Source organism: Pipistrellus kuhlii, unplaced genomic scaffold, assembly GCF_014108245.1.
Source record: "Pipistrellus kuhlii isolate mPipKuh1 unplaced genomic scaffold, mPipKuh1.p scaffold_m20_p_6, whole genome shotgun sequence".
NCBI classification, from domain to species: Eukaryota; Metazoa; Chordata; class Mammalia; order Chiroptera; family Vespertilionidae; genus Pipistrellus; species Pipistrellus kuhlii.
In genome coordinates this window covers 16,523,659-16,551,470 of record NW_023425562.1, presented here as the reverse complement: position 1 = coordinate 16,551,470, position 27,812 = coordinate 16,523,659, and the positions used below count along the sequence as shown (strand labels likewise).

General features: G+C 42.0%; 1 protein-coding gene, 1 long non-coding RNA gene, 2 other non-coding genes and 1 pseudogene across 5 annotated transcripts; 1 reads left to right on the top strand and 4 right to left on the bottom strand.

Moving 5' to 3' along the window:
* Nucleotides 1–173: 173 nt before the first annotated feature.
* Nucleotides 174–10,739, bottom strand: LOC123651522. Its single transcript, XR_006740301.1, has 2 exons — nt 10,700–10,739; nt 174–856 (listed from the first exon to the last, which is right to left on the bottom strand). It is a non-coding gene; the product is annotated as an uncharacterized LOC123651522 (long non-coding RNA).
* Nucleotides 5,771–5,846, bottom strand: LOC118708542. Its single transcript, XR_004984617.1, has one exon. It is a non-coding gene; the product is annotated as a small Cajal body-specific RNA 18 (non-coding RNA).
* LOC118708561 lies at nt 5,928–6,068 on the bottom strand. The gene has a single exon (XR_004984634.1). It is a non-coding gene; the product is annotated as a small Cajal body-specific RNA 17 (non-coding RNA).
* Nucleotides 6,856–26,808, top strand: ACAA2 (acetyl-CoA acyltransferase 2). Of its 2 annotated transcripts, XM_036418949.2 has the most exons (10): nt 6,856–6,998; nt 12,896–13,062; nt 15,132–15,260; nt 17,718–17,834; nt 19,173–19,320; nt 21,410–21,585; nt 22,075–22,204; nt 22,657–22,727; nt 25,254–25,408; nt 26,393–26,808. In XM_036418949.2, exons 1-10 carry the CDS (start codon nt 6,983–6,985, stop codon nt 26,475–26,477), a joined length of 1,194 nt encoding a protein of 397 aa, XP_036274842.1. In that variant the 5' UTR covers nt 6,856–6,982; the 3' UTR covers nt 26,478–26,808. The 2 variants fall into 2 exon arrangements, with proteins under 2 accessions (XP_036274842.1, XP_045430485.1); XM_045574529.1 differs by lacking the exon at nt 15,132–15,260.
* Nucleotides 25,624–26,131, bottom strand: LOC123651484 (annotated as a pseudogene).
* Nucleotides 26,809–27,812: the final 1,004 nt, after the last annotated feature.

The window sequence follows — 27,812 nt, the reverse complement described above, 5'->3', positions numbered from 1 at the left end:
TTATAGGCCACTAACAAAATAATATAGTAGTTGGTTACTTAAATGTTTAGATCTTCCCTATTTAACTTAACACTTAGAGATTGGAATAAGCATCTTTAGAGAAACTGTAATCTTTTGTTAGCATTTTTTTTTTTTTTTTGCATTTTTTAAAGTCAGCTCAACTCAAACTTTTTCCAACTTCAGGAAATCAGTATTTTTAATTTAAGTAACTTAATTGAACATAAAGGTTTGAACTCTGTACTAGATATGTGTCTTTATTTTTTAATATTTATAATTTGTTTGACACTTTTCTTACTCTGTGCCTTTAGCAGTTATGAAGATAATTGACTTATCACTTAGTTCTCTGAAGTAAGTGTTGCTGTGGGAAGAACTTTAATGTCTGGCATAACATCATGGTGAAGTTTTGTCTTTTAAAACATTAGAAGCATTTTATAGATTACTTAAGAATCAAATATTTATAGATTAAACAAGTTGTGCTTTAAGTATTATATTGGCCTATGTGGTTACCTATAGCAATTTGTGTTATGTACATACTAGAGGCCATGATGCATGAAATTCATGCAAGGGGTTCGGCCCTTGCAGCCCGGCTTCATCCGGAGGGTCGGAAGGTCATAGGGACAGTCATTCTGCTGTTTGGCCATCCGGTCTAATTAGCATATTATGCTTTTATTATTATAGATATTATAGATTATCTGGCAAGCATATTACTGACATGCATTCTCCCTGTCTATCATATCTGTGCATCTACATATGGTACCTGGCGAGCAGATTAGACTCAAAGGGACTTTTTCCCTCTTTTCATGGAGCATGTCAACAGGAGTGTCTTCTCTTGATTTTCCTATACTAAATTTTAAGGCTTTTGTAAAAAAAATAAGAGAGAGAGAGAGAGAGAGAGAGAGAGAGAGAGAGAGAGAGAGAAGACAAAAGTAGGAACTTGGAAAATTTAGAAAAATAACACTGCTACCATCAATTCATCAAATATTTAGAACATTAAATAATGTGTTAAGATATAGTAACAAATAAATTAGAATCCATTTCTTTGGCATATAGTAAATTTATGCATTTTCATATGGTTGACCCAATTCTAAGGCAGCAAGGTTGTCCTAAATTGAACCCTTGTATAATGTCTGTATGGCTAAACAGATATTAAAGTGTGGCAGCATGGGGCAGGACCCTGTAGTTTTTCCTCATAGAATATTTCTCTGAAGTCTGTTTCTCAAATTAATTTGCTGCATGAGCCAAATATTCAAAATTTACTTTTTATACAGATTGGTGCCATAATTAGAGAATTAGGGGGTAACCAGAAAAATAGTGGTTTATGCCAATGACAATAAAACACAAGACTTTTTTCTTTCTCTTATTATAAAGGTCATTAGGTATAAAGACAGTTTTTCCTAAAAAAAAAAAAAAAAAAAAAAAAAATCTAATTCAGGTAAAGGGGTCAATCAAAAATGACTTTAAGATACTTTCTAAGGTGATACATATCAGAATAATCCAGATTTGGATATAACACTTTGCCAACAACTGATGTTTAGATGAAGGATTGCCTCTCTGACAGGGTGCACATATTCAGGGGTGAATCTGACATTGTAGAAGAAACACTAATAAAAAATATTTTTTCATTTTGAACAAATCTGTAAATTATACCTTTGTTTATAGAAAAATGCTTGTACTAGTCACTGTAAAATTCAGCTATGGATAAAAATTTGTGGAAATACTTTTGAATAAATAAAGTGCTGTGATAGGTCTAAATGAAATTTAAAACCCTGTAGCTACATATTGGCTGAAAAGATTATTTTTTAATGCTTTCTTGAGAAATATCATTCTGGAGCCTATATTCAAACACGAGTCATGATTGTTTAAACCAGAGGTTAGCGAATACAGCCTACAAAAGTTGGGGTGGGGGACACATTCCCCGTAGAATAACAAGACTTATTGAGAAATTACTTTAAAGGTAAAGAATTCAAACAAAGCAGTTTTGGTGTAAGAACAGACTCAGTCATATGTATAACTTTGCTTCTGGTAAAGATGGCATTAAAAAAATCTGGGAAAATATTTACAAGTTCTGTATTAAAGAGTTTATAAAATTCTGAGGCCCAGTGCATGGAATTCATGCATGGGTAGAGTCCCTGGGCCTGGCCGGTTATCAGGGCCAATCGGGGCCTTCCAGCTGCTTGCTGGGGCCTCCCTTCCCCGGCTACCAGAGGGGGTCTTCATTCGGCACTGCCCATTGGTTGTCAGCGCACATCATAGCGAGTGATTGAACTCCCTGACTCCCAGTCAAACTCCCAGTCTCTCGGTTCAACTCCTGAGGAGACACTTTGCATATTAGCTTTTTGTATATATAGATAAGTGAAAAACAAATAATGAAATCTTTCCATTGGCAACCACATGGATGTACCTAAAGGGCACTGTGCTGAGTGAAATAGGTCAAACAGAGAAATCACATCTGATTTCACTTGTGAAATCTTATCAAAATAAAACAAGCAGACCAGAAACACAGATACAGAGACCATGTTGACGGATGCCAAAACAAAGGACTTGGGAGGATGGGTTAAGAAGGTGAAGAGATTAAGAAGTATCAAATTGCTAGTTACAGAACAGTCTCGGGAGATCAAGTTCAACATAGGAAATACTAATATAGTCAATAATGACTATGTATGGTGTCAGATGGGTACTAGATTTATTGGGGTGATCACTTCATAAGTTAATGTCTAGTCATTGGGTTATATATCTGAAACCAATATAATATTGTAGGTCTGCTGAAACTGAAAAAATTAAATTTAAAAAAGACCTCAGCAGGAAAACTATGTATGCGGCTATGGCAGGAGCATACACCTCAATTTTAACCAGTGAAACAGGAGAGATAGAGCAACATGTGAGGAAGTTCAAGATGGTAGCAGCGCAGAAGGACCCTGGACTCGCCCCCTTACAAGCACACTAAAATATACCACTATGTACATATAGCATTTCCTCCTGAGACAACTAAAGGCTCATTGAGCAGCTTCTGCACAACAAACAGTGAATGGAGAAGATGAGGAAATCATGAGAGCTCTTTGAAATCTGGGGGGACTCTCCAGGATTGGAGGTGCCAGTAAACACTAATGTAGGATGGGTGTGGCTCTATTCCCATGCTGTGGCCTACCTGCAAGTTTGCAGCAATGCTTTCCTAGCCAAACTGCCTGGAGCCCACATTGGCCTGGAGCCCAAAAGGATAAAGCAGAGCCAACATGGTGTCGCAACACACAACTGGCCACTCCAGCCTGGAGTGCTCACCTGGCTCAAACTGCCCTGCCAAGACCACGTGGTACACAGTTTACACAGAGGTCACTCCTACACAGCCCATATTTTCAAGACTGAGAGAGCGAGCTATGCCGGGGTTCTTTTCCCAGCCTTACCAAGGGTTCAGCATTCCGGAGAAAGGGACTGCGCATAGATGGTTAAAGAGTTCGGAGACTAAAGATAATTTTGAAAGGCATTGGGGGTTCAGAGTATCGTCAGCTGAAGGAGCTAAAGATTCCTTCTTCTTGACTCAGGACCCTGCTTTTATTCAACACAATTTGTCCTAAGGCAAGATGGAGATAATACACTTCAAAGGGAAGGGTTACAGAAACATTGTCAGTTTGAGGAATAGTGTACAGCTGTTCAGGTGTTTGGCCAACAGGAGGCAATAAAATGCCCTGAGCTATCTGGCAGCAGACAATTCTATTCAGATTTGGGGGAAGTACTGTTTAGCTGTTTAGCCTTTTTCAATAGGTAAAATACATTTGACTCATTTTTGCAGTGCATACTGTATTTAACATTTAGAAACTCACCACAATGCCAATCTTTCATATGAGCTGTTTTGATCTCCTGGTCAATTATTTGTATTCTTGTTACCTATTAAGAATTAGCTAAAGTACAATGGAGATGGTTTTAAAAACCATTCCCAGTGCTTTGCCTTGAACATGAAACTTAATGTAAGTTCACTCATGGATAAGTTGTTTTAATGGATCACAAAAATCACTTCTCAAATGGCATCATTATCCAAGCATCTTACTTCTCTTCATCTAATTCTAATTAACATTTCTCAATAGCACCAGCAGGTAAAGATGCTTTTATCTACTTTTTTCCTAGTAAGTGAGCATTCACTGTCATTCATAATAAGAAATATTTCTATTACACATGTGTAAGTTACATTTAAAAGATAAAATTGACTTAACCCCATTATTTAGAAACAAAAGATAGTGAAGTTGAAACTAAACCACCATACATTGACAAGCATAGAAAGTTATCCTTAGCCAGCTTTCTTTCCAAATACTTTATTTCTCCCTCATTTCCTGTTTTCTATAACTTCTAGCTAATGATAGTTGTCTTTTTCTACCCTACTCCTATATTCCACATCCTGGAAGCCCTGGACACAACATGAGCTTTGGGCTTTTGAGAATTGAGGGCTCAAAATTCTAATTCAGCAATTTTCTAGATTTGAATCTTCAGAAGTTCTTTGGTTTCTCTGGGCCTATGCTTCTTGACTTATAAAATGAGAAAGGAAAACCCCCTGTCTCATGGGGCTGCAGAATGCATCTCAATTCAGATTTCTCTGATGTGGAAGAACTGTATGTCATTCTATTTTATAGAGTAATTATTATACTACCTGGGTATGCAAATTATACATAGTGTATGTAAGCGCCTGGTACAATTGCTAGGCACACAGTGTATAAAATGGCAGCTTTCATTTTTATTATTATTCCCTGCTCATCATCCAGGAGATTCAAGGGGAAAAAAAACAAAGCCCACCATCAAGTGTGTGTTAAGCTTTGATCAACTCCAAGTACAAATTCCATGGACTATGAAAAAGGAGCATTAATATTTTTTAAAATGTGTACTGAGTTGCCTGCCAAAGTTCAGGGTTCACTTAAAGCTACAGAAAGGAAAAAGGAGTAAAGCAGAGGGTCAAATTACAACGGATGGTGAGAAAAAGGGAACAATGGCTGAGCACTTTTCTGGATGATGGACATGTCCTAATTATATTTTGATTGCCCAGAGTGGTTTGGGTTAGAAGAGTGTATACATTTTTGAAATTCATCCAATTTAAGATTTGTACATTTGATTGCATGAGAATTCTGACTTAAAAAGAACTGTAAATATTGACCTCTGATACGTGGGGTGAATTGTACTAAGTTCTGCATTAAAAAAAAAAAGGGGCGGGGGGGGGGGAACAGATGGACAGATGTGATACAGCAAGTATGGTAAAATGTTACCAACTATAGACTATAGATGGTGGATCTTCTGTATGTTCAAAAATTTTTACAATTAGCCCTGGCTGGCTTGGCTCAGTGGATAGAACATTCGCCTTTGAACTCAAGGGTGTCCGTGTCGTCCCCCCGCCCCCGTCAAGGATTCCAGTCAAAGTCATGTGTCTTGGTTGCGGTCACATCCCCGGTGAGGGGTGTGCAGGAGGCAGCTGACTGTTGTTTCTCTCTCATTAATATTTCTAACTCTCTATCCCTCTCCCTTCCTCTCTGTAAAAAATCAATAATATATATATATATTTTTAAAGTTTTTACAATAAAAAAAAAATGAAGTCAGAAAACAACGTGAGAGGGCCACCAAGACGATGTAAACAAAGCAGGGTACTGGAGCGGGCACTCCCTGCCAGCTCCCAGAACACCTCCAGGCCTCCTGCCAACCCTGGCCATCCACACCCACCGAGCCCAGAGGAGCCTGGCCCGCCTCCTGCCCCGAAGTTGCGGATCTACCGCATCTCGGCTCGGCTCGCCGCCTGCTCGCCCGGTCTCAGTCCCAACGCACTCCATCATCTGGTTCCCAGAACTCAGATTGCGCAGTGGTCTCCTCATCATCGACCCGGGCTAACAGCCACAGCGGAAGAGGCCTCCCTCAACCTTCCTCATCTCCAGCCGAACCCACAGCTCCTCTCTCCGCCCCAGGCCCCGGTTCCCCGGCCCCACTTCGCCTGACCCATTATAATCCTCTTAGGCTCCGGGCTAGCGTCGCCGCCAGCCATGGGGCCCAATCATATAAGGAAAATACTGCAGGCTCATCGGGGGGCTGCATTGGGGACCCGGGGCCCCCCCTGACCTAATACCCTCACTGCAGCGCCCCAACAATACCCCCCCTATACCCTTGCCCCCACTCCCACCGAGCCACCCGCCGACCGCCTAACCGCCTCCGCAGCAGCCCAAGCTCTACGCAAAAGCCCGCCCCCCGGCGCGACCGACTCGACCAATCCCCGTGCCGTCCTCCAGGACCCGCCCACACAACGTCCGGTCCCGCCCACCTGGACCCCCACTTCCCGCAAACCCGTGCCACTCGGGGCCGGACGTCCGACTCGAGGTTTAAGGAAATTCGTTGACGGAAAGGGAAGCTTAGTTACCTACGGGGGCGGGGCGCGGTCGGGGGAGACGGATAGAGGCCAGGATTGGATGGACAGGGTTGGATGGCTGGACAGGGCAATCAAACCATGAGTTGGAAACAGGTACAGTCTTTTTTTTTTTTTTTTTAAATATATTTTGTACAGAGAGGAAGGGATAGAGTTAGAAACATCCACGAGAGAGAGTCATAGATCAGCTGCCTCTTGCACACCCCCTGGTACATGCCCTTGACCGGAATCGAACCCGGGACCCTTCAGTCCCCAAGCCGACGCTCTAGCCATTGAGCCAAACCGGTTTTGGCGCAGGTACAGTCTTGAAAGCCAGTGATTTGAGGCAAACAACAACAACAACAACAACAAAAACAAAAAAAAACACTCGCAAGGCCCGCCTCCCCAAGGTGATTGGCCCCTCAGAGGATGGCGCCCGGAGCGTAGCGTCAGGCCAGAGGGTAGGGGCGCTGTGGGCTCAGAAGTAGGGGAAAGGGCGGGGGCGTGCCCTAGGTGGGCGTGGCCTAGCGGGCCCCGCCCCCGCCCTTAAGGTCTGGGTGCTGACTGCGGCCCCTTCGCGTCGCCGGAGGAGAAACCCTGCGCTGTCGCTCTCCCGCCGTCGCCATGGCCCTTCTCCGAGGTGAGCTGCGCCCCGCTCTCCTCGCCCGCTGGCGGGCTTGCCCTCCTCAGGCCAGGGTTCGCGTCCGTTCTCGGCGGGGAGTCGGGGGTCCTGGGTTTACAGCTTTCGTCTCCACACCAATAAAGGGGACTTAAAGAAACAGCAGCGTGTGCCCTGCCCCCCCCCCCCCCCAAAAGGATGGTTCGGGTTCCAGAGAAAACGCTTTTGTAAGCCTCCTGGAGCGACTGAGACTCCCGTGCAATCGGCGTGGGAGCGTGGAGACCACGGTTCACGGGCCCCTGACCTTGGAGGCCGTGCCCTCCCTCGTGCAGTGGTGACCCACCAAGTTCAAGTTCAGCTGTTGGGAACCCGCGGCGCCACACACCTGAGGCACCGTGGGACGCGGGGGCACTGCACAGAGGAGCGAGGTTGCCTGCGATTGGGGGGGTGGGGGGGAGGGGATGAGGGCCTGCGGGGAGTTCTCCCAGAGTCGCCGGGGAATTTCTGCCCGAGGGACCTGCTCCCCCAAAATGCTTGCTGGCATTCTGTTGGAGAACCTTCCCTTGAGTGTCTCCGAGAAAGTGCAGTCACTAAATACATGCATTCTAGGGTTATAAGCTTCTTAAAAATGTGATGTCCGTTCTCTTTTCCAACCAATACTCACAACCGATGGGATTTTAGTGTTAAGGATTTGGACGTTTGTGCTTTAAAGAACATTTTATATCCAGGCCACAGGAAAACGCTGGGCAGGACCTAAGAACCCACATTTTTGTGGTCAGAGCCCTGTAGGCTCTGTGAGGCCTGGAGGTGTGGGGTTTTATTCTGAATTTAGTAGACAGCAAGAGAAAACCTTTCAAGTAGGAGGATGACAGGACCTGATTTCCACTCTGCCCAGATGTTGTCAGGGTTATAAAACTGTCTGTGTAGCAACCAGAAGAATTTAAGAACATTTAAGAATCTATTGGAGCTCTGGTCGGTGTATCTTGGTGGTTAGAGAGTCGGCCTGGGCACGGAAGGGTCTCGGGTTCAATTCCTGGTTTAGGGCACTTACTTGGGCACTGATAGGGGCAGGTGCGGGTGGCTCTGCCTGTCTCTCATATGGAAGTTTCTCTTCTCTCTCCACTCTTTAAAAAATGAGAAAAATACCCTCAAGTGAGGATTAACAAAACTACAACAATAATACTAAGAAAAGAATCTTAGCCAGAGGTCCAGGCTACAACAAATGATGGTTTGGACCCTAGCTGGAGGGCAAAGGAGTTGGGGGGGGTGGGGGAGGGAGGGATGACTTGTTAGACTTGGAGATGGATTAGATAGAACTTGGTGATAGATGGCCGGTCAATGAGAAGGACATGACAGCAGTGACTTTAGGTTTCCAGTTTGAAGTCTTGTGCTGATGATGGTGGCATTTACCCAGTGAGGAAAGCTGGAGAATTGATTTGGAAAGTGGAAACTTGGCACTCGAGTGGAGATGTGGGATAGGCAGTTGGATAAGGGGATTTGGAGCTCAGAAGAGTGGAAATGGCTTGTGAACAGTTCATGAAAAATCGGTATCCCAAGGCAACACGTAGTGTCATTCTATTTCCTTCCATTGGGTTTCACTTGCCAGTGCTCTTCCCAGTTCTGAATTTACTACATTTAATTAATAAAACAGCACATGTTGGTTTTTTTTAAGGTGTTTAAAAAAAAACCAATTCACTTAAAAACTGCATCATAATGAGCATCATTTCAAAAAGAAAATCTTTTTATGATTTGTGTTTAGCATTGTATATGTGGTTTCTTATCCTTTTTGTATAATACAGACTCTTCTGAAGTTTGATGAAAATTGTGAACCCATTAGGGGAAATGAAATACATCAACACCTGTATTAAGGAAGTATATAAAATGTGTTAAGTTTGTGATCGAGTACTACAGTATTAGAGCTAGTGATCATAGTTTCACCCATTTCCCTGTTTTACAGATGAAGACATTGATTCCAGAAAGGTAAAAAAGCTTGTCTAAAATGACAGATAATTAGTGGCTGTGTCCACAACCCAAGCCTTAACACGTTAACCGCCATGTCAGTCACCAGTGTCTGACTCTATACTTTCCATCTGGAAGACAAAACAAGCTGGGCGCTTAATGTGTTAAGGTTCACGTATCAATTGCTATTGGCTAGTTAGAATACATCATAGATGTGCACTTCTCTCGGGGTGCTTGGAGGACTAGTGGATAAGAGAGACCATGTGACTGATTATTGTAGGGAAAAGGACACAGTTGAGTGTGAGCATGATAGGCGTTGGTAAAGATTATCATTCATTTATCAGGTTTCTGTCAATAAGAATCCATTCCTGCTCAGTAACTTTGTTGGGTTATTTGTGTAGCAAGGCATTCAGGCAGTGCTGCCAAATGACTTTAATCCTGAAACTGAAATGGATGCAGTAAGTAACAGTTTTTCTCCATTTGTCTTAGTTGCTGTCTGCAGTTGCTTAATGACAAGTCAATGTTTATCTAACAATGTGATAAAAAAAAAAAAAAATTTTTTTTTTTTTTTAAAGCAGCAGAATTCCTGTTTCTCTTGTCACGTTTTTTTCTCTCCAGTCACTTCGACCACCTTGTTTCTGACTCTCTGATCTCTAGATTAATGTCTTTTCACTGTCTTTCAGTTTTGGGAAATAGCTAGCTTCTGAATTTTCAGCGCCTTTAAATATAAACAAGATTGTAGCTTGGTGTTAAAGACTGTTACATTTTAGACCTTTTTTTAAAAAAATATATATATATTTTATTGATTTTTCACAGAGAGGAAGAGAGAGGGATAGAGAGTCAGAAACATTGATGAGAGAGAATCATCAATCAGTTGCCTCTTGCACACCCCCTACTGAGGATGTGCCCGCAACCAAGGTACATGCCCTTGACCAGAATTGAACCCAGGACCCTTCAGTCTGCAGGCCGATGCTCTATCCACTGAGCCAAACCGGTTTCGGCACATTTTAGACCTTTTAACAGCTATATAAAATTGGCGTCAGATCAAATAATTATTGACATGCTGCCCAGTTTAAAAATACTTTAAATTGTCTAGTCTTTATACCTACACATCCCAAATTATTTTAAAAATATATTTAACTACAGGCCCAGTGCATGAAATTCATGCACTTGGGGGGTGGAGGTCCCTTAGCCCGGCCTGTGCCCTCTCTCAGTCCATCAGCCCTCAGGGGATGTCTCACTGGCGGCTTAGGCCTGTCAGGAGCAGGCCTAAGTTGTCAGCCAGATATCCTTAACGCTGCCACAGAGATGGGAAAGACTTGCCAACCATGAGCCCCGCTTCTGGCTGAGCAGCACTCCCCCCGTGGAAGCACACTGACCACCAGGGGCAGCTTCTGCATTGAGTGTCTGCCCCCAGTGGTCAGTGTGTGTCAAAGCGATTGGTTGTTCTGCCATCGGGCTGAAACTGGCTCTCTGACATCTCCCGAGGGGGTGCCAGATTTCGAGAGGGCTCAGGCCAGGCTGAGGGACCCCCACCAATGCACAATCAGGGCTGGGGAGGGATGTGGGAAGTTGGCCAGCCAGGGAGGTACTGAGGGAGGGCTCCTGGCCCATCTCGCTGTCCCAATTGGCTGGACCCCAGCAGCAAGCTCACCTACCAGTTGGAGCATCTGCCCCTGGTGGTCAGTGCACATTATAGTGGGTAGCTGAGCAACCTTAGCATATCATTAGCTATGTATGCTTTGATTGGTTTAACCAGACACTTTGTGTGTTTTTGTGTGTGTGAGTGCGTGTGTGTGTGTTTTATATATATTTTATTAATTTTTTACGGAGAGGAAGAGATAGGGATAGAGAGTTAGAAACATCGATGAGAGAGAATCATCGACCAGCTGCCTCTTGCACACCCCCTACTGGGGATGTGCCCACAACCAAGGTACATGCCCTTGACCGGAATCGAACCTGGGACGCTCTATCCACTGAGCCAAACCAATCTCGGCTTGACACTTTGATTGGTTTGACCGGACACTTAGCATATTAGGCTTTTATTATACAGGATACCATTTTCCCATTCAAAACAATTGTATTTCAATGTTAGCCTTACTCAGGATAACCGTTGCAGTCTGGAAGCAAAAGTAAACAGAAGTGGTATAATTAACTAAAGGGGAAGTTCTTGCTTTTGTTCTTATTTTCCACATACACTCTTCTGTTAGTGTCTCATACTTCACCATTAGTAGAACTTCCCCAGACAAAAATGCTCTCTTAGGTATGAATTACAGGGAGAAACTCATGAAAGGAAAACTTATGAAGACACATGAATTAGCCTTCATTATTTCTGATAAATCAGTGGTCATATACCTCCCTCTTCCCATCCCAGTATCTCCTATTATTAACATCGTGCATTAGTTTTTGGGAAAACTTCCCAAGGTCAAAAGACCTCACCAAAATTACATTGAGTTTAGGGTAACTTATCGACAAGCCACGTCTTAGTAGTGAAATGGTAGATCTTTAGACCCAGGAAAGAAACGGGGCTTGTTATATATAGCCCAGCGGCTCGAGCTTACACAGGTGGCTGGAAGCCAAAGCCAGGAGCTAACACAGGAGATTTATAGTGAAAGCTCTGGGCTAACACAGGTGGCTTGTTGCCAAGTGGCGAGGGCTTAGTAAGAGTTGTATTCTCCAAAGCAATAAACAACTTAATGAGCCCACTTATCTCTGCAAGAATGTATCCTTCAGATAATAGGATCTGCCTCAGTCACTTGAAGAACCAGAATCATTCACCTAACCATTAATGTGGTACATTTGTTACAGTTGATGAGCAAATACTGACACTATTAAGAACTGAAGACCATAGTTTACAATAAGGTTCACTTTTTGTGTTATGCAATTCTTGGGTTTTGACAAATGTATATAATGACATGTATCTACCATTACAGTATCATATTAGTGTGGCTCGGTGGTTGAACATCCACCTATGAACCAGGAGGCCATGGCTCGATCCCAGTCAGGGCACATGCCCAGTTGTGGGCTTAATCTCCAGTGTGGGGTATGCATGAGGCAGCTGATCAATTATTATCTCTCATCACTGATGTTTCTATTTCTCCCTCTCCCTTCCTCTCTGAAATCAATAAAAATATATTTTAAAAAAATAAGTAAATAAAGAGTAGTTTCATTTGTACTTCACCTACTCATCTCTCCTTGCCCCCTCCTAACCTCTGGTAGCCACTGTATGTTTTACTGTCTCTACAACACACCAAACTAATATTTGCAGCCTTTTATAAATATCTGAATATTATATATGTAAAGAAATGGATCTCTTCTAAGTTATATGTTTTTCCTCTTTTAGACTGTAAATTTCTCAACTGGAATGAAAGGAGAAGCTGAAGTGTTTTTTGTTTTAGTGTAGGTTTAGTTTGTCCCATGGAAAGAAATCATTAGCATAAAACGGGGACTATAAAGTACTTAAATACCAGTAGTAGTACAGTGTTTGAATGGTCTCAACTATAGGTCAATATCTATCATTAAAAGTTCCATGTGGTTGTTTTTTTTTTAATCTTAACCTAAGGACATGTTTTTAGTGATTTTTTTAGAGAGGAAAGAAGAGAAAGAGAAACATCAATGTGAGAGAAAAACATCAATTGGTTGCCTCTTGTACTCACCCCAGCTGGGGATCGAACCTGAAACTTGGTATGGGCCCTGACTGGGAATCAAACCTACGACTTTTGGTGCATAGAAGGACACTCCAACCATATGAGCCACCTGCCGGGGCAGTCTATGGTTTCTTGACAAGATGTGGAAACGAGTGCTCAGATAGTTTGGGGAAGACCCCGTGTACGCAAAGGTTTTCAGTTATCTAATTGAAACTTAACTTTGCAATACTATTTTGCAGTGAGGGTATTTAAAGCATGCTAAAGGACACTGGCTAACCCGCGATTGCTTACAAATCTCTCTTGTTGCCATAGGTGTGTTCATCGTGGCTGCTAAGCGAACGCCCTTTGGGGCTTACGGAGGCCTTCTGAAAGACTTCACAGCTACCGACTTGACTGAATTTGCTGCCAGGGCTGCCTTGGCGGCAGGCAAAGTGCCACCTGAGACTATTGACAGTGTCATTGTGGGCAATGTCATGCAGGTTAGTCGGCCAGAGAATGGTCCTCATTCCTGTTGCTTCATCAGTTTCTAAAAATAATTCCTTGAACATGTCATGATGGCGAATCAGTCCAAAGTTGAAGGTATTTACAAATTGAGAAATCCTTTGACTCCAGAAGCAACGACATGCATGACTCAAAGGAGCATATCTTCTGGGAACTATATATCTACCTAATTTGGGATACATTTCATCGCTTCTTGGTTTTTGGGTGTGTGTGTTTCCAGATGTATTGAGATATAATTGACTAGTAACATCGTATTAGTTTTAGGCATAGAACAAAATGTTTTGATATATTGCTTCTAAATATATTAATTTCCTTGACTTATTTGAAGATAATGGGTTCTCTCTCCTTCCCACTTAAGGAGTATAGCAAACCCAAGCAAAAAAGTTAAAAAAAAGAAAAAATAGGACAGCCCAACCCCATGTGGCTTAGTTGGTTAGAGCATCATCCCGTGCACCAAAGGGTTGTGGGTTCAATTCCTGGTCAGGGCACACACCCAGGTTGAGGGTTTGGTCCCCAGTCAGAGCGAGTATGGAAGGCAACGGATCAGTGTTTCTCTCTCTCTCTCTCCTTTGCCCTTCCTCTCTCTCTCAAATCAATAAAACTATCCACAAGTAAGAATTAAAAAATAAATTAAAAATAGGACAGTGAGTAAGTACCACATAGCCTTTTTACCTGGATGGCCATTTTTTTTTTTTTTTTTTTAATCCTCCAGATATTTTTCCATTAGTTTTTAGAGAGAGAGAAAGAGAGGGAAAGACAGAGAGAAACATCAATGTGAGAGAGACACATTGATAGGTTGCCTCCTGCACGAGCCCTGATTAGGGCTCAGGTCAGGAAGGGAGCCTGCAACCAAGGTATGTGCCCTTAACCAGAATTGAACCGGGGACCCTGCAGTCCACAGGCTGAAGCTCTATCCACTAAGCCAAACCGGTTAGGGCTGGATGGGCCAATTCTTCACATTTTATCAAATTTGCTTTAGCTTTCTCCACAGTAACTGCTGATGTTATTGTTGTGTGTTTTTAAAATTATTTCTTTTCCTTCTTACTCAAAGTATGGCCCTTGGACCAGCACATTGTGTCATTGGGGAAATGTTTAGAAATGCAGAATTCCATGTAGTCCTAGACCTATGGGTTGAGAAACTACATTTTAACAAAATTTCCCAGATGCATTTTTAAGTTTGGGAAGCACCTCTTACTCTCCTAACAAGTTGTTCATCTCTCCCCTCCTTAAGTCACCAGGTCTCAGCCTCGGTGTCACTAATAAGCTGTCAAACGAAATAGAAACAGACTCATCAACATAAAAAACAGACAGCTGTTAGAGGGGAGGAGGTGGGGGGACTGGGTGTAAAAGGTGAAGGATTAAGTAAAAAACAAACAAAAACTTCATAAACAGACAACAGTATGTTGATTAACAGGGAAAGGGTAGGTGGGAGGAGGTAGGGGAGAGTAGAAACATGAAAGAGACATGACTTGGGATGGTGAATACAACGTACAGATGATATATCAGAGAATTGTACACCTAAGCTCTATATAATTTTATTAACATTATCCCAATGAATTCAATAAAAATAAAGAACAATTACTCCATGTTATTCCCAGGGTATACGGTCCAAAACCCTCAGTGGATACCTGGAACCACAGACAGTACCAAACCCTGAATACATACACTATGTCTTTTTCTTACACATGCATACCTATGGTAAAGTTTAATTTATGAGTTAGGCAGTTTCATGCATAGATTTGGTCTTAGCAACTTCAACATGCAATTTTTTTCTTTCCTTATTAAATCAAGAACTTTCACTTTTTTACTTAAAGGAATCCATATCTGAATTGCCAGCATCATTATTCTTGTGCTTTGTTTTTATTTAAATCATAAACACGTGTATTATATGAAATATACTAGAGCTGTATGTGTTGTGTCCTACCTTAGAGCCATGTAGCTTATAATTTTTGACAGGTTGCCAACATTTCCATATACTTTGAAAAATACTTTGTCCTCAATTTCTAGATTTATAGAGGAAGTGCTTTTTCTTCTCCCTGTGTTCCAGAGTTCTGTGGATGCTGCGTACTTGGCAAGGCATGTTGGCTTGCGGGTGGGCGTCCCAATAGAGACCCCAGCTCTCACTCTGAATAGGCTCTGTGGCTCCGGTTTCCAGTCCGTTATGAGTGGATGTCAGGTATGGCCAATATTATATTTAATTCTCTGAAATATGTTAAAAAATTATTAGAGAAAATGCCCTGTTTAATATAACACTAGGTTTTTATAACTAGAGGCCCAGTGCACGAATTTGTGCATGGGTGGGATTCAGTTGGCCCACCCCGATTGGGGCCCATTGAGCCTGTCCGGCCAAGGGGAGGGGCTGTGGGTGGTTGGGTGGCTAACCCTGGCCCCTGGTTGAACTCCCAATGAAGGAGACAATTTGCATATTAGCCTTTTATTATATAGCACTAGAGGCCCAGTGCATAAAATTTGTGCATTTGGGGGGGGGACCCTCAGCCAAGTCTGTGCCCTTTCATAAACTGGGAGCCCTCAGGGGATGTCTGACTACATTTTTAAAAAAATCTCCCTGTACTTAATTTTCTTACTAGCTCCTCCTCTTAAATTCCTCTCACTCTCACATTCTGTTTCTTCTTTTTATTTAACTATTTTCTGGCCTCCCCCCATTTTAGCATCCTTCTCTTTCCTGCTTTCTTTCCCTCCCTCCCTTTGAACCTCCCGCAGCCCCTCATCCTCCCTCCCTCCTCCCTTCTCTCCCTTCATTCCCTGTGTCTGTCTCCTTCTTGCTCCTCTCACCCTCCTCCCCATTCACCTTTCCCTTGTGAGCCTGAACCTTGCCTCCTTCCCTGTTATTACCCTCCTGCGCTTCCCTCCTCCCCCCTGCCATGTTCACTGGTTTCTCTTTTAAACCTTCCCCTTTCCTCTTTGGGACCTGCTTCCAGTCCTTCCTGAGCACACTATGATATTAAAGCTTTCGTTTGGGGGCTGTTAGCCCCCAGTCTAGCCAGGCCTTCACTATCCTTTTTTCCCCAGCTCCCCACCGCCATCCTCCTCCCATTTCCTGCCTGGGACGCCCCAGCTTCTAGTCAACAAAATACACTTAACACACCAGCAACCTAACCCTGGACAGTGTCTTTGGGGTCCAGCCCTTGGGGATGAAAGCGGTATCTTCCTTAGTGTCGGACTTGCCCCAGCTAAGCTGTACCTCCCCTCCCAGCATGGGGCGCCCGGCCCAGCAGGCATGCCTCCGCCCAGAAGGCCTCAGACCACATGTGTTAAACACAAGGCCCGAGGGCCAAATCCGTCCCGCCAGGCCTTGCAATGTGGCCCGCACCGCGCTGTCATCACCGCACTCTGCTGCGTTTCCATCACAATGACAGTTTATGACTGTTCAGTAAACCATTCGGCCCGAGATTTAGGCTGGATTTTAGATTTTGGCCCCTTCTCTGATTGAGTTCGACACCCCTACCTCAGACCATCCACCCCTCTGCCCTGGGGCTTAAGGGTGCCTCCCTGCCAATGGCTCAGTTTGCGCCGGGGGCTACCACCCTCCTCCCGCATCTGGGCCACCCGCTGCGCCCTGCACCTCACCAGGCACACTTGCTCTACCCTCCCTTGGTAGCCACCCCCTCCCGCTTGCAGCCTCACATTTCCTTCCCTTTTCCATTCATTCCTGCTTTTTCTTGCTCCCCTTCTGTATTTCTGTTTCTCCTCTCGGCCTGTCTGCTTGCAGGCCTGCCTTTCTCTCCCTCCTTTCCTATCACCTCCTATCATACACTATTCTACTTACCTCAGGCCTTGCAAGCTGCCTGAGCAGGGGGCAGGGACGCAGCCTGCTGATCAGTCGTTATGTGACAGTGTCCCAACCAGTTTGCATATTATCCTGTTATTAGATAGATGCTTATCAAGGGAGGTCAGTATAAGGGATGATTGGGCAAATAGACTTGTTCCCTTTAAGCACAGGGAAAAGGCATACAGTGAAATCCAATTTTACTTCTCTTCATTTTATTACAAAATAAAATTAAAAACACGATTTTGTCATGAATAAGGTTCTCTAACAATGTATATTAGTGGTCCTGATTTTCCTAGCAATCATTTCAAACATCAGGCTCTTGGAGGCCTGTGATTTGCTTCTTTCCTGAGAATTGCAAATCGTGGAAAGAGTTGAAAGAATGCAATGGGCCCTTTGTATGAGACTCCTAGTTTAACTTGGTTCCTGTAAATCTGTGGTCTCCAGATTCATCCATAATAAATAGGATAAATCTTGCTTTTGCATTTTTAAAGGATTTATTCTTTACTATCTGCTGGCAATCTGTACAGTTAAACCAGACAATATCTCTGCTGATTTTAAAGATTTGTATTGAGTTAGGAATTACCATTCCTCACCAGAAAGTGGGCAGGATTTGTTACCTGTGCACAAACTATTGAAGACTGTCCTTCTCCCCTTCCAACCCATGTATAATACTTTGGGAATGGATACTTCAGCATTTGCTTTAAAACTACTTTGAAAGTATTTCCTTTTGAAACACTGAAAGCTATCATAGTTACTTATTAGACTTAATATTAGTTTGCTTAGCACATACTTTTTAATGTGCATTCATGTCATAATAAAAGGGTTTTCTTTGTTTTTAAATAGGAAATTTGTGATAAAGCTGCTGAAGTTGTTTTGTGTGGAGGAACCGAGAGCATGAGCCAAGCTCCCTACTGTGCCAGAAACATACGTTTTGGAACCAAGTTGGGAGCAGATCTCAAGGTTAAAATTAAAAATTATTTCTCAGACTGTAATGCTAATAATTTAATAACACCATTTGGTGAGAGAGAAAATTAATTTTGAAACCAGTTTTATTAATAGGGGATTGGCAAGACATAAATTATATGAATTTTGTTAACTATTTCAAAAGTTTATTTGGTTGTTAGTTTTGACACATTTAAAAAAAACTTTTTTAATTGATTTCAGAGTGGAAGGGAGAGGGAGAGAGAGATAGAAACATCAATGATGAGAGAGAATTATTGATGGGTTGCTTCCTGCACACCGCTCACTGGGGTTTGAGCCCGCAACCTGGGCATACGCCCTCTCAGAGAATTGAATTGTGACCTCCTAGTTCACAGGTCAACACAACCACTGAGCCACGAAGCTGAGCTAGTTTTAACATTTTAATCCACATAAAAGTAGGCTTTATCTTAGCACACCTCTGGTAGTGGAATGAACATTGGGGGAAATGGAAGAAGGGAGGAAGCAGGTCAAAAAGATAGGCAAAGGTTGAATTAATGTCTGCTGAATCATTAGCAAACCAAGTAATTAAATCTTTGCCAGAATTCATGGGAGTTTTTTTTTTCTGGAGCAATCTCCATCGAATAGATTTCTTCTTCATCACAGAAAACATTCTCTTTGAATGAGAAGGCACAACACGAGAATGATAGGAGTGATAAAGGACGGATAATATGCTATCTTTCCTATATGAAAGGGCTAATGGCATTTTACATTTTTAGCATTTTTTTCTGTTATAACAGTTGATGTACACTGTTCATCAATTTCTCACCTGGCCTCTTTGAAAGTTGAAAATAAGACATAGAAAAGATGAGATAGTTTTAGACACCAAATGAATTTAAGAACACCTTTGGAAAAATAGATCAGAGCCTGGGCAGTGTGGCTCAGTGGTTCAAAGTCAACCTGTGAACCAGAAGGTCACGGTTTGATTCCTGATCAGAACACATGCCCAGGTCATGGGCTCGATCCCCAGTTGGGGGCGTGCATAAGGACTCAGTGTTAGGTTTCCTACGGAATGTAACCTTGAGGGGTTTTGATTGTGGAATAACTTCCTGTGTTCTCACCCTGCACATGTAGCATTGCTGGCTCTCTTCAGAGCCCCACATGTAGAGAGGAGAATGTGTCATTTTATTATGCCATTGAATGTTTTTTAAAATCCTCGGAGTCAAATACGAATAATTTAGTAACAGTAATGCTATCAGAAAATCTAATTTTACTTTTATTTATTGGAACTCTTAATTGCTTAAATTTAAAGAAATTACAGCATATTACTGTGAAAGACATGCTTTAACAAATCACTTCATTATTAATGTATTTTAATAGCTGGAAGACACTTTGTGGGCAGGATTAACCGATCAGCATGTTAAACTCCCCATGGGAATCACCGCAGAGAATCTTGCTTCAAAACATAATATAAGCAGAGAAGACTGTGACAAATACGCCCTGCAGTCCCAGCAGAGGTGGAAAGCTGGTCAGTAAAATAGGGTATTCTAAATATTTACAGAAAGGAAACTGGGGGGGAGGAGAGGGGAAGGAGAGGGAGGAGGGTTAGTGAGATGGATGAAAAGGGAGTCAAAAAATACAAACTTTCAGTTATAAAATAACTAAGTTCTGGGTATATAATGTACTGCATGATGACTGTACTTAATAATACTATGTTGCATATTTGATAGTTAAGAGAGATCTTAAAAGTTCTCATCACAAGAATTTGTAACTTCTTCCTGGTGACAGATATTAACTAGACTTATGGTGAAGATCATTTTGCTATATATACAAATATCGAATTATTATGTTATCGATATATACTTGAAACTAGTATAATGTTTTATGTCAATTATTCCTCAATTTTTAAAAACTAGGAAGGGTCGAAACCGGTTTGGCTCAGTGGTAGAGCGTCGGTCTGTGGACTGAAAGGTCCCAGGTTCGATTCCGGTCAAGGGCATGTACATTGGTTGCAGGCACATCCCCGGTGGGGGGTGTGCAGGAGGCGGCTGGTCGATGTTTCTCTCTCATCGATGTTTCTGGCTCTCTATCTCTTTCCCTTCCTCTCTGTAAAAAAATCAATAAAATATATTAAAAAAAAAAAAAAAAACTAGGAAGGATTTTTATTATTTCAGATAATGTTCATTTAATAATATTAGTTTAAAATTATATCTTTTGAAAGTTATGTTTTTATCATTCCTTTGTTTTCAAATGATTTAGATACTTGGTTAATGATTGTAAAATTAACTCCTTGGAAATACATTCATACTACTTAAAAAGTGGTACTGTTCGTTGGCCCTGCCCATACTGGTACTGTTGCCAGTAGAACGCTCGGAGAGCTATGATACACTGTTAGTTAATGGTTCACTGGGCTCCTGGGACAGAGGACGCCCTCCGCCATCAGCCATGTCATAGTCACAAGGAGGGGATGATGTGTTTGGGAAAGACCCATTGGGTATCCTTTTATGCTAATTGAGAATCATCACACCTGCCTGGGAGCCTTAGACTGAGTCCAAGGCCCTGGCTCTGGTGCCCCAGGTAACACTGCACACCGCTCTCTCACCAGTTCGCACAGCAACAGGCCGTTCTTCTCTCAGTGTGGGGAGTTGAAGAAATCTGTTAGTCTTCTGAGATTTTTAAAATTAAACTCTTATAAGCAAATGGAAACTCTTATTTAGGGCATTAAATATTTACTTGGAATAGGAAGGATAAAGTCCATCTTGGCATTTTAGAGGGGTAATGGGGTGGAGCTGAGGTCCTCGAGTCATCCTCGTTACACATGTAAAATGGAAGATTATTGGTCTAGAGGTCAAGGGTTGTTCTGTTTCTAGTTTGGCCAAATACATGTTATCTGACCTCAGTCAAGTCATTTATTCACTGAGCATCTGTAAAATAGAAATAAGTACCTATTTCTAATGATGGCGATAAAAAAATAGTTGCTTTGCTTATTTCCCTGATAGAGTTGGTATGAAAACCAACGAAGGGAAATGCTTAGCCTGTTGTAAAGTGTTATCAGAAATAAGATTCCTGAGGCTTTGGATTGCTATAGTCCACTCTAGTCAGTTTTACTTAGAACTTCTTCAGGATGCTTGTCATTAAATTTCAGGCATAGATTACTCGGTGACATAGGCAACTTGGTAACTTATTTTCTCATTGTGCTAAGAACACTTAACATGAAATCTGCCCTTTTAAACTTTTAATACATTATTGTACAATGTGGTAACTCTTTAATTACTTCTTATCTCACCCAGAGAATATTTTTACAGGGCATTCAGTTCATGTGGTCTCATTACATGTGTAGCTAACAAATACTGCTAAGACTTAGCAGCACCTTACAAAGAAAAAAAGTAGTTAAAAAAATAAATCAAAATTAAAATTTTAAAAGGTGCAGAATGCATCTGCATAGAAACATGATAGTATATTAAATCCTCCAATAGGCAAGGAAAGTTATATAAGAAATAAAGGCTCATATGAAAGAAGGCTGTGAGGAAAGGGGAGACCAGAAATTAAACTGAAGGATATGTTCGACTTAGTTTCTTTCCTTTTCCTCCATTCTTATATTCCTTCAACTCTTCCAGCGAATGATGCTGGCTACTTTAATACTGAGATGGTGCCAATTGAGGTGAAGACCAGGAAAGGGAAACAGACCATGCAGGTCGATGAGCATGCCCGGCCCCAAACAACCCTGGAGCAGTTAAATAAACTCCCGCCCGTGTTCAAGAAGGATGGAACCGTTACTGCAGGGAACGCATCGGTAGGTCTCATCACAGATGTTCTTGAAATCTTCCCAATTTCTGATGCAAAGTAATCATGCAGTATCTTTCAGATACTTTTCATGCTAGTCTTTAGTTATATAGCTTAAACTAATTAAGTTCCTATTCTATTAATTTGGGTTTTTGTAGTTCAAAATATTTTCCATAAGTTCCCTGATATAGTTTCCATTTCATAGTCTTTTCAGAATATTAAAAGGAAATCTACCTGGTTTATTTTTAGTTTTCATATATATATTTTTTTCCATACACAATTCATCAGATTTCTCCTTTTATCTACCTGCATCTGGCTATAGGCTTATCCTTGGCATTCTTTCTATTTGTGTTCTGTGCCTAAAACAATAGCTTTAATCCACCACTATTACAAATGATGGCACTGCTTCCTGTGTCACGCCACAACCCTCATAGGACTGCTTCACATTGATTAACTGGATTCTGTACCCTCTGGTTAATCTTCTGTTTTTGTTTTCAAGGGGGTGTCTGATGGTGCTGGAGTTGTTATCATAGCTAGTGAGGATGCTGTTAAAAAACATAACTTCACACCACTGGCACGAGTTGTGGGCTACTTTGTGTCTGGCTGTGACCCCTCCATCATGGGTATTGGTAAGTTTGCTCTATTTCTGGAGCTAAGTCTTCTTTGTCATTCTTATTCCAGAAACAGTAGCCAAATCAAGGTCACTTATGGAAAAGAGATTAATAATCAGTCTTTTAAACAACCAATCTTTATGAAAAACGGTGTTAGTCTCAGTAGGAAAACCAAGACCATGCTCTTGACTGGGAATTGAACCCTTGACCCTTTGGTGCGTAGGCTGAAGCTCTAACCACTGAGCATGCTGGCCAGGGCTGCTTCCAGATCTTGGCTATTGTAAATAATACTGCAATGAATGCAGGTCTCACTTTTTGTTTCTTTATCGTTACCTCATTTAATAAAGTGCTTTCAAGGTAGCAAGATTTACGGCTACTACCAGCTGTCACGTTATTTACCTGTTTAGTAAAGATGGACTAATTTGATGTATAAATAAATATAAGATGAAATTGATTTTGTGCTGATATAGGTCCTGTCTCTGCTATCACTGGGGCACTGAAGAGAACAGGGTTGAGTCTTAAGGACATGGATATGGTAGAGGTAAGAATTCTACTTTTTTCAGCATGACTAACCCACCAACTTCTAGAGCATAAATGGCTTCAGTTTGGTATGTTATAGCTCTTTCTGTATTAGTACTGTTAGCCTTTCCAAATGATGTACATCTAAATAAGTGTTACTTTCATTACATGGCTTATGTTGGTACTTTTCCTTAGCTGATTAAAATGTTTCATTTATATTTGAATAATTACATTCCTGGAAAAATATTAGGACCTTATGACTTCATTACATTTTAGACTGTTATGTGCTTGCTGAATCGAAGTGATCTTTATGTAAAGTGAAGGAGAAATAAGTAACTTTAACCCCATTTTATGGATTAAAGTGAAAAAATACAAATAGAGAATTGACCTAAAAGTAAAACAATATCTGGTGCCAAATCTAGAAGTTTCTTATCTTCCCCCCAAGTTAAGACATCCTCCCCTCCCCCAAATTTATCATGACTTTTAGTTGTGGCTTGCTTTGGGATGTGCCTATCACAGTTTTTAGAAAAACTTTAAAACTTCTGTAAACTTATTCATTTATTGATCTATTTAATGTTAAATTGTTAATTTAGAACAAAGACATCTTGAGTATTTAGCACAATTAAAAGAAGAAAATACTTAAATATGGATTATGTACATTCTACGTTTGGGGTATATTTGAAAATTTTAGATAATTAAGTATGTCTCTCTGCTTGTTGTTGGTAAATAATTAATAGAACAAAGAAGGTCTCTCTATTTAAATTGGTAGCGAATGGGCCTTTTCCCTCTGTGTGATTTCCTCTGTGGTAATCTCTCACCCAAAAGGCAATAATCAACAGTTCAGAGCCTCCTGCAGGCTGCTTACTTACCATATTTGTATCAGCAGATAGGTACCAGTAAATTTCTGACTTTAGATTTCATACCCAAAACTCTATTGAAATATATCAGCTCTGCAAAGCTATTCATTGTCATTTATATCAATATATAAAAGCGCAAGCGACCTTTACTACTGATCAACCAACAACCAATAGCCGGTTGACTAGTCGCTATGACATGCACTAACTACCAGGGGGCAGGTGCTCAATGCAGGAGCTGCCCCCTGGTGGTCAGTGTGATCCCACAGCCAACCTCCCACTGCCAGCCAAACTCCTGGCCCCTGATCAGCCTGGTCAGGACTGGGTGAGACAGGCCCCGATAAGCCCGATCACCAGCCAGGCTGAGGGACCTGTACATGAATTCGTGCACTGAGCCTCGTATAAGTACTCAAGGACATAGCTCTTAACACCCTGCTATGATTGTCTTTGGAACGTTTGATGATTATGTGGTGGTTTTATCTTAGGTTCAATAGCCTAGTTTCACAACATATTCTAGGACTCTTAGTGCCTCCTTGAGCAGGACTGTATAAAATGGAAAAGTAATGTTGAATCTAAGAACAAATAGAGCACCATCTTGAGAGAGAATAAAATATAGTAGGAAAGAGCACAAGATTCAATCTTGATCCCAACTCTGGACACATGACTTTTTCCCCCCTTTCTTTATTGATTAAGGTATTACATATGCACCCTTATCGCTTTGCCCCCTCTGCTCCACATCCCCCACCCCCCGCCCTGGCTCATGCTCTCACCCCCCTGGTGTTTGTGTCCATTGTTATGCTTATATGCATGCATACAAGTCCCTTGGTTGATCTCTCCCCCTTATCCCCATACATTACCTCTCTTAAAGTCACTTTTCTTATCTGTAAAATTCCCTAGCTAAGATCATATGAAAATATAGTGCTTAAAAACTTGAAGTAAAGTCATTCTCATAGCCAGCCTCATAAAGTGTGATACAATATGACACTTTTCTGTTCTACCACATTTTGACGTAGCGTATTTGGCTCTGAAGATTTATTCTTAATTATCTATCCGTCTCTTCTTGGAAGTATGGGTAATAACAATAATAATAGCAAGCATTTTATAGTGTTTGCCATGTGTCAAGTAATACACTAGACACTTAATACCTATGATTTAACTTAACCTTGACAATAACCTTAGGATGATACTACAGTCACATTTTACTACCGAGGAAATTTGAGTGTCAAGGGAGTTCAAAGAACATGCGTACAGCCAAGATTTAAACAGTCTGTCTAGCTCCAGAACCTATGGGCTCTACAGTGTCCCATCACCTCTGGTTTCACTTATAATATTACTGAGGACTTCCTTTTTCCAAGAGATGCATTTGACTGACTGAAAGTACCATTTTCAAACCTGATATTTTTACAAAGAACAACTAAAATTAAACAACCTTGCAAGATAATTTAAATAGAAAAAGAAAAATTACCTATCAAGAGTACTAAACAATTCTCAGTTAAAAAGCAGTTTGTGGCCATAGCCAGTTTGGCTCAGTGGATAGAGCAGGGTCCCGGGTTCGATTTTCAAGGGAATGTATCTCAGCTGCAGGCTCGATCTCCAGCCCTGGTTGGGGCCCGTGCTGGAGGCAACCAATCAAGGTCTCTCTCTCACATTGATGTTTCTCTCTGTCTCTCCCCTTCTCTTCCATTATTTTGAAGGTTAATGAAGCTTTTGCTTCCCAGTACTTGGCTGTTGAGAGGAGTTTAGGTCTTGACCCAAGTAAAACCAATATGAATGGAGGAGCCATTGCTTTGGGTCACCCATTGGGAGCATCTGGATCAAGAATTACTGCACACCTGGTTCACGAATTAAGGTATTCGCTAGAAATCGGTGCATTTCAGATTTGCCTCTTGTAGACAGGCATGGATTTAGGTTTCCCCAGAACACCCCAACATTTTCATTCTTCCTCAGATCCCCCTTGCATTGCTTCTCGCCAGGAACAAGTTATGTGGGACCCCTTTTCAGCTGACCTTAGAGATGAGTCCATTGACTTGTTAGCGGCTCTGCTCTTGGCACTGTGAGAGGTACTCAGGTCTGCATCCGCAGCTCCCTATTTCCAGGAGTAGTTCTAGCAAGCCCTGCATCCAGATGTTAGCAGGTGAAGGCACCAGGTTGACCATCAGTGCTTTCCACACTGTATTCGTCTCCAGTCACCTCCGCCTGGCCTTCATGGTTTTGTCCATGAGAAAGTTATTGAGCCTGTGGGCCGGCAGCAGGTCAGCACAACACACTGCCGCCTAGTTTGTCAGGCCAGCCTACACACTGTACTTTGGGAGTTTGTGAACATACGCTGCCCAGGCTGTCATATCTCCTATGCAGACATGTGCAGTCTGACAAAGGATACCTCTGTATGGCTTCTTCTAAAATTTTCATGGTTTCCCACGTCATCCTGTTTTGGGTGTGTTGGGCTTATTTTTGTCCTGGATTACCAGCGTTCCCAGGCATAGTAACCAGTTTCATCCTCTCATAGACTTCTAAATTTCACTTGTGATCTCTAGAAGTAGGCCTTACTCTTGACAATGTTAACAAACCCCATGCTACGGATGAGAGACCCACATCCCCAGCTTGCAACCACTATTTAAAAAAAAAACAAAACCACATTCAATTTTTGTAATTCTTTCTCCTGTTGTGACTATAAACTAATATTAAGGAGTGAGGAAAATATTGAGACTATGATCTGAATGCGAGTGAATAATACATATGTAACCATCAGTAATTCTGTTTAATTAATTATCTTATTAGCTCTGTTAATTCTTCATCTGAGTAGACTTCAGCCACTGCTCTCTCTCTTCCTCAGGCGCCGAGGGAAGAAATACGGCGTTGGGTCGGCGTGCATCGGAGGTGGCCAGGGCATCGCAGTCATCGTCGAGAGCATGGCCTGAGGGCCCGGCACCTCCATGCCCGCCTTCCTTCCTCCCTCGGCCAGGCCCAGCGCCCCAGGTGACTTGGGAGCAGCTGCAGAACTGCCACGCCCTCCACGGAAAGTGACTGAGTTTCACGAAGGGATGGTGAGGAGAGACGCGTTTCCCATGATTAGAGCCCGTGCCAGAATAAGTTCTCTCAGATTTACACCAATATGATGTATCATGAACTAAAATCCAGCCAGACAAGGCCTTCAAAGGAGTTGTATCCTTGCCAAATAATAATGCCTCCACCATTTATGCCTTAGATACTATGATCTCAAGGAAATTGAATAAATATTGCCTAAACTCAGTTAATCCTTTCCTGTCATTTCTTGTATTTTTAAAAATGTTAATTGTGGTAAAATACATGTATAAGTTTACATCTTCATCATTTTTAGTTGTACAGTCAGTGGCATTAGGTGCACTCACATTGTTCCATCTCCGGAACTTTTTTCATCTTGTAATAGAAACTATGTGGCTGTTAAACAATAACTCCCTGCCCTGGCAAGCATGGCTCAATGGTTAGAATGTCAGTGGGTACTGGAGGGTCATGGGTTCAATTCTCGGTCAAGGACACATACCTGAGTTGCAGATTCGATTCCCAGTCCCAGTCAGGGCACATGTGGAAGGCATCCAGTGGATGTGTCTTTCTCACATCGATGTTTCTCTTCTTTCTCCCTCTTAGTCCCTCCATTCCATTCTCTCTAAAAATCAGTGGGATTCCTTTTTCTCCACATCCTCTACAGCAGGCATCCTCAAACTTTTTAAAGTGGGGGCCAGATCACGGTCCCTCAGAGAGCTGGAGGGCCGGACTATATGAACTACTAATTCCTACTGTAACACTTCGGCTGCGCTCACTGCCCAAAAAACCTGGCGGGCCGGATCAGACTCCTCTGCGGGCCGCATGTGGCCCGTGGGCCGTAGTTTGAAGACCCCTGCCAGCACTTCTCATTTGTTGATGATAGCCATTCTGACAGGTGTGAGATGGTACCTCGTTGTTTTGATTTGATCTCTCAGATGATTAGTGACTTTGAGCATGTTTTCATATGTCTCTTGACTTTCTGAATGTCCTCTTTCGAAAAGTGTCTATTTAGGTTCTTCGCCCATTTTTTTTTATTAGATTGTTTATCTTCTTTTTGTTAAGTTGTATAAATTCCCTATAAATGTTGGAGATTAAACCCTTATCGGAGATAATATTGGCAAGTATGTTCTCCCATGCAGTGGGCTTTCTTGTTTTATTGATGGTTTCTCTTGCTGTACAGAAGCTTTTTATTTTGATGTAGTCCCATTTGTTTATTTTTTCTTTAGTTTCCA

Coding starts and splice junctions, on each gene's coding strand:
- ACAA2 (XM_036418949.2), top strand. Junction 15,261..17,717: donor CCGTTATGAGTGGATGTCAG/GTATGGCCAATA, acceptor GTTTTTAAATAG/GAAATTTGTGATAAAGCTGC. Junction 22,728..25,253: donor AGGACATGGATATGGTAGAG/GTAAGAATTCTA, acceptor ATTATTTTGAAG/GTTAATGAAGCTTTTGCTTC.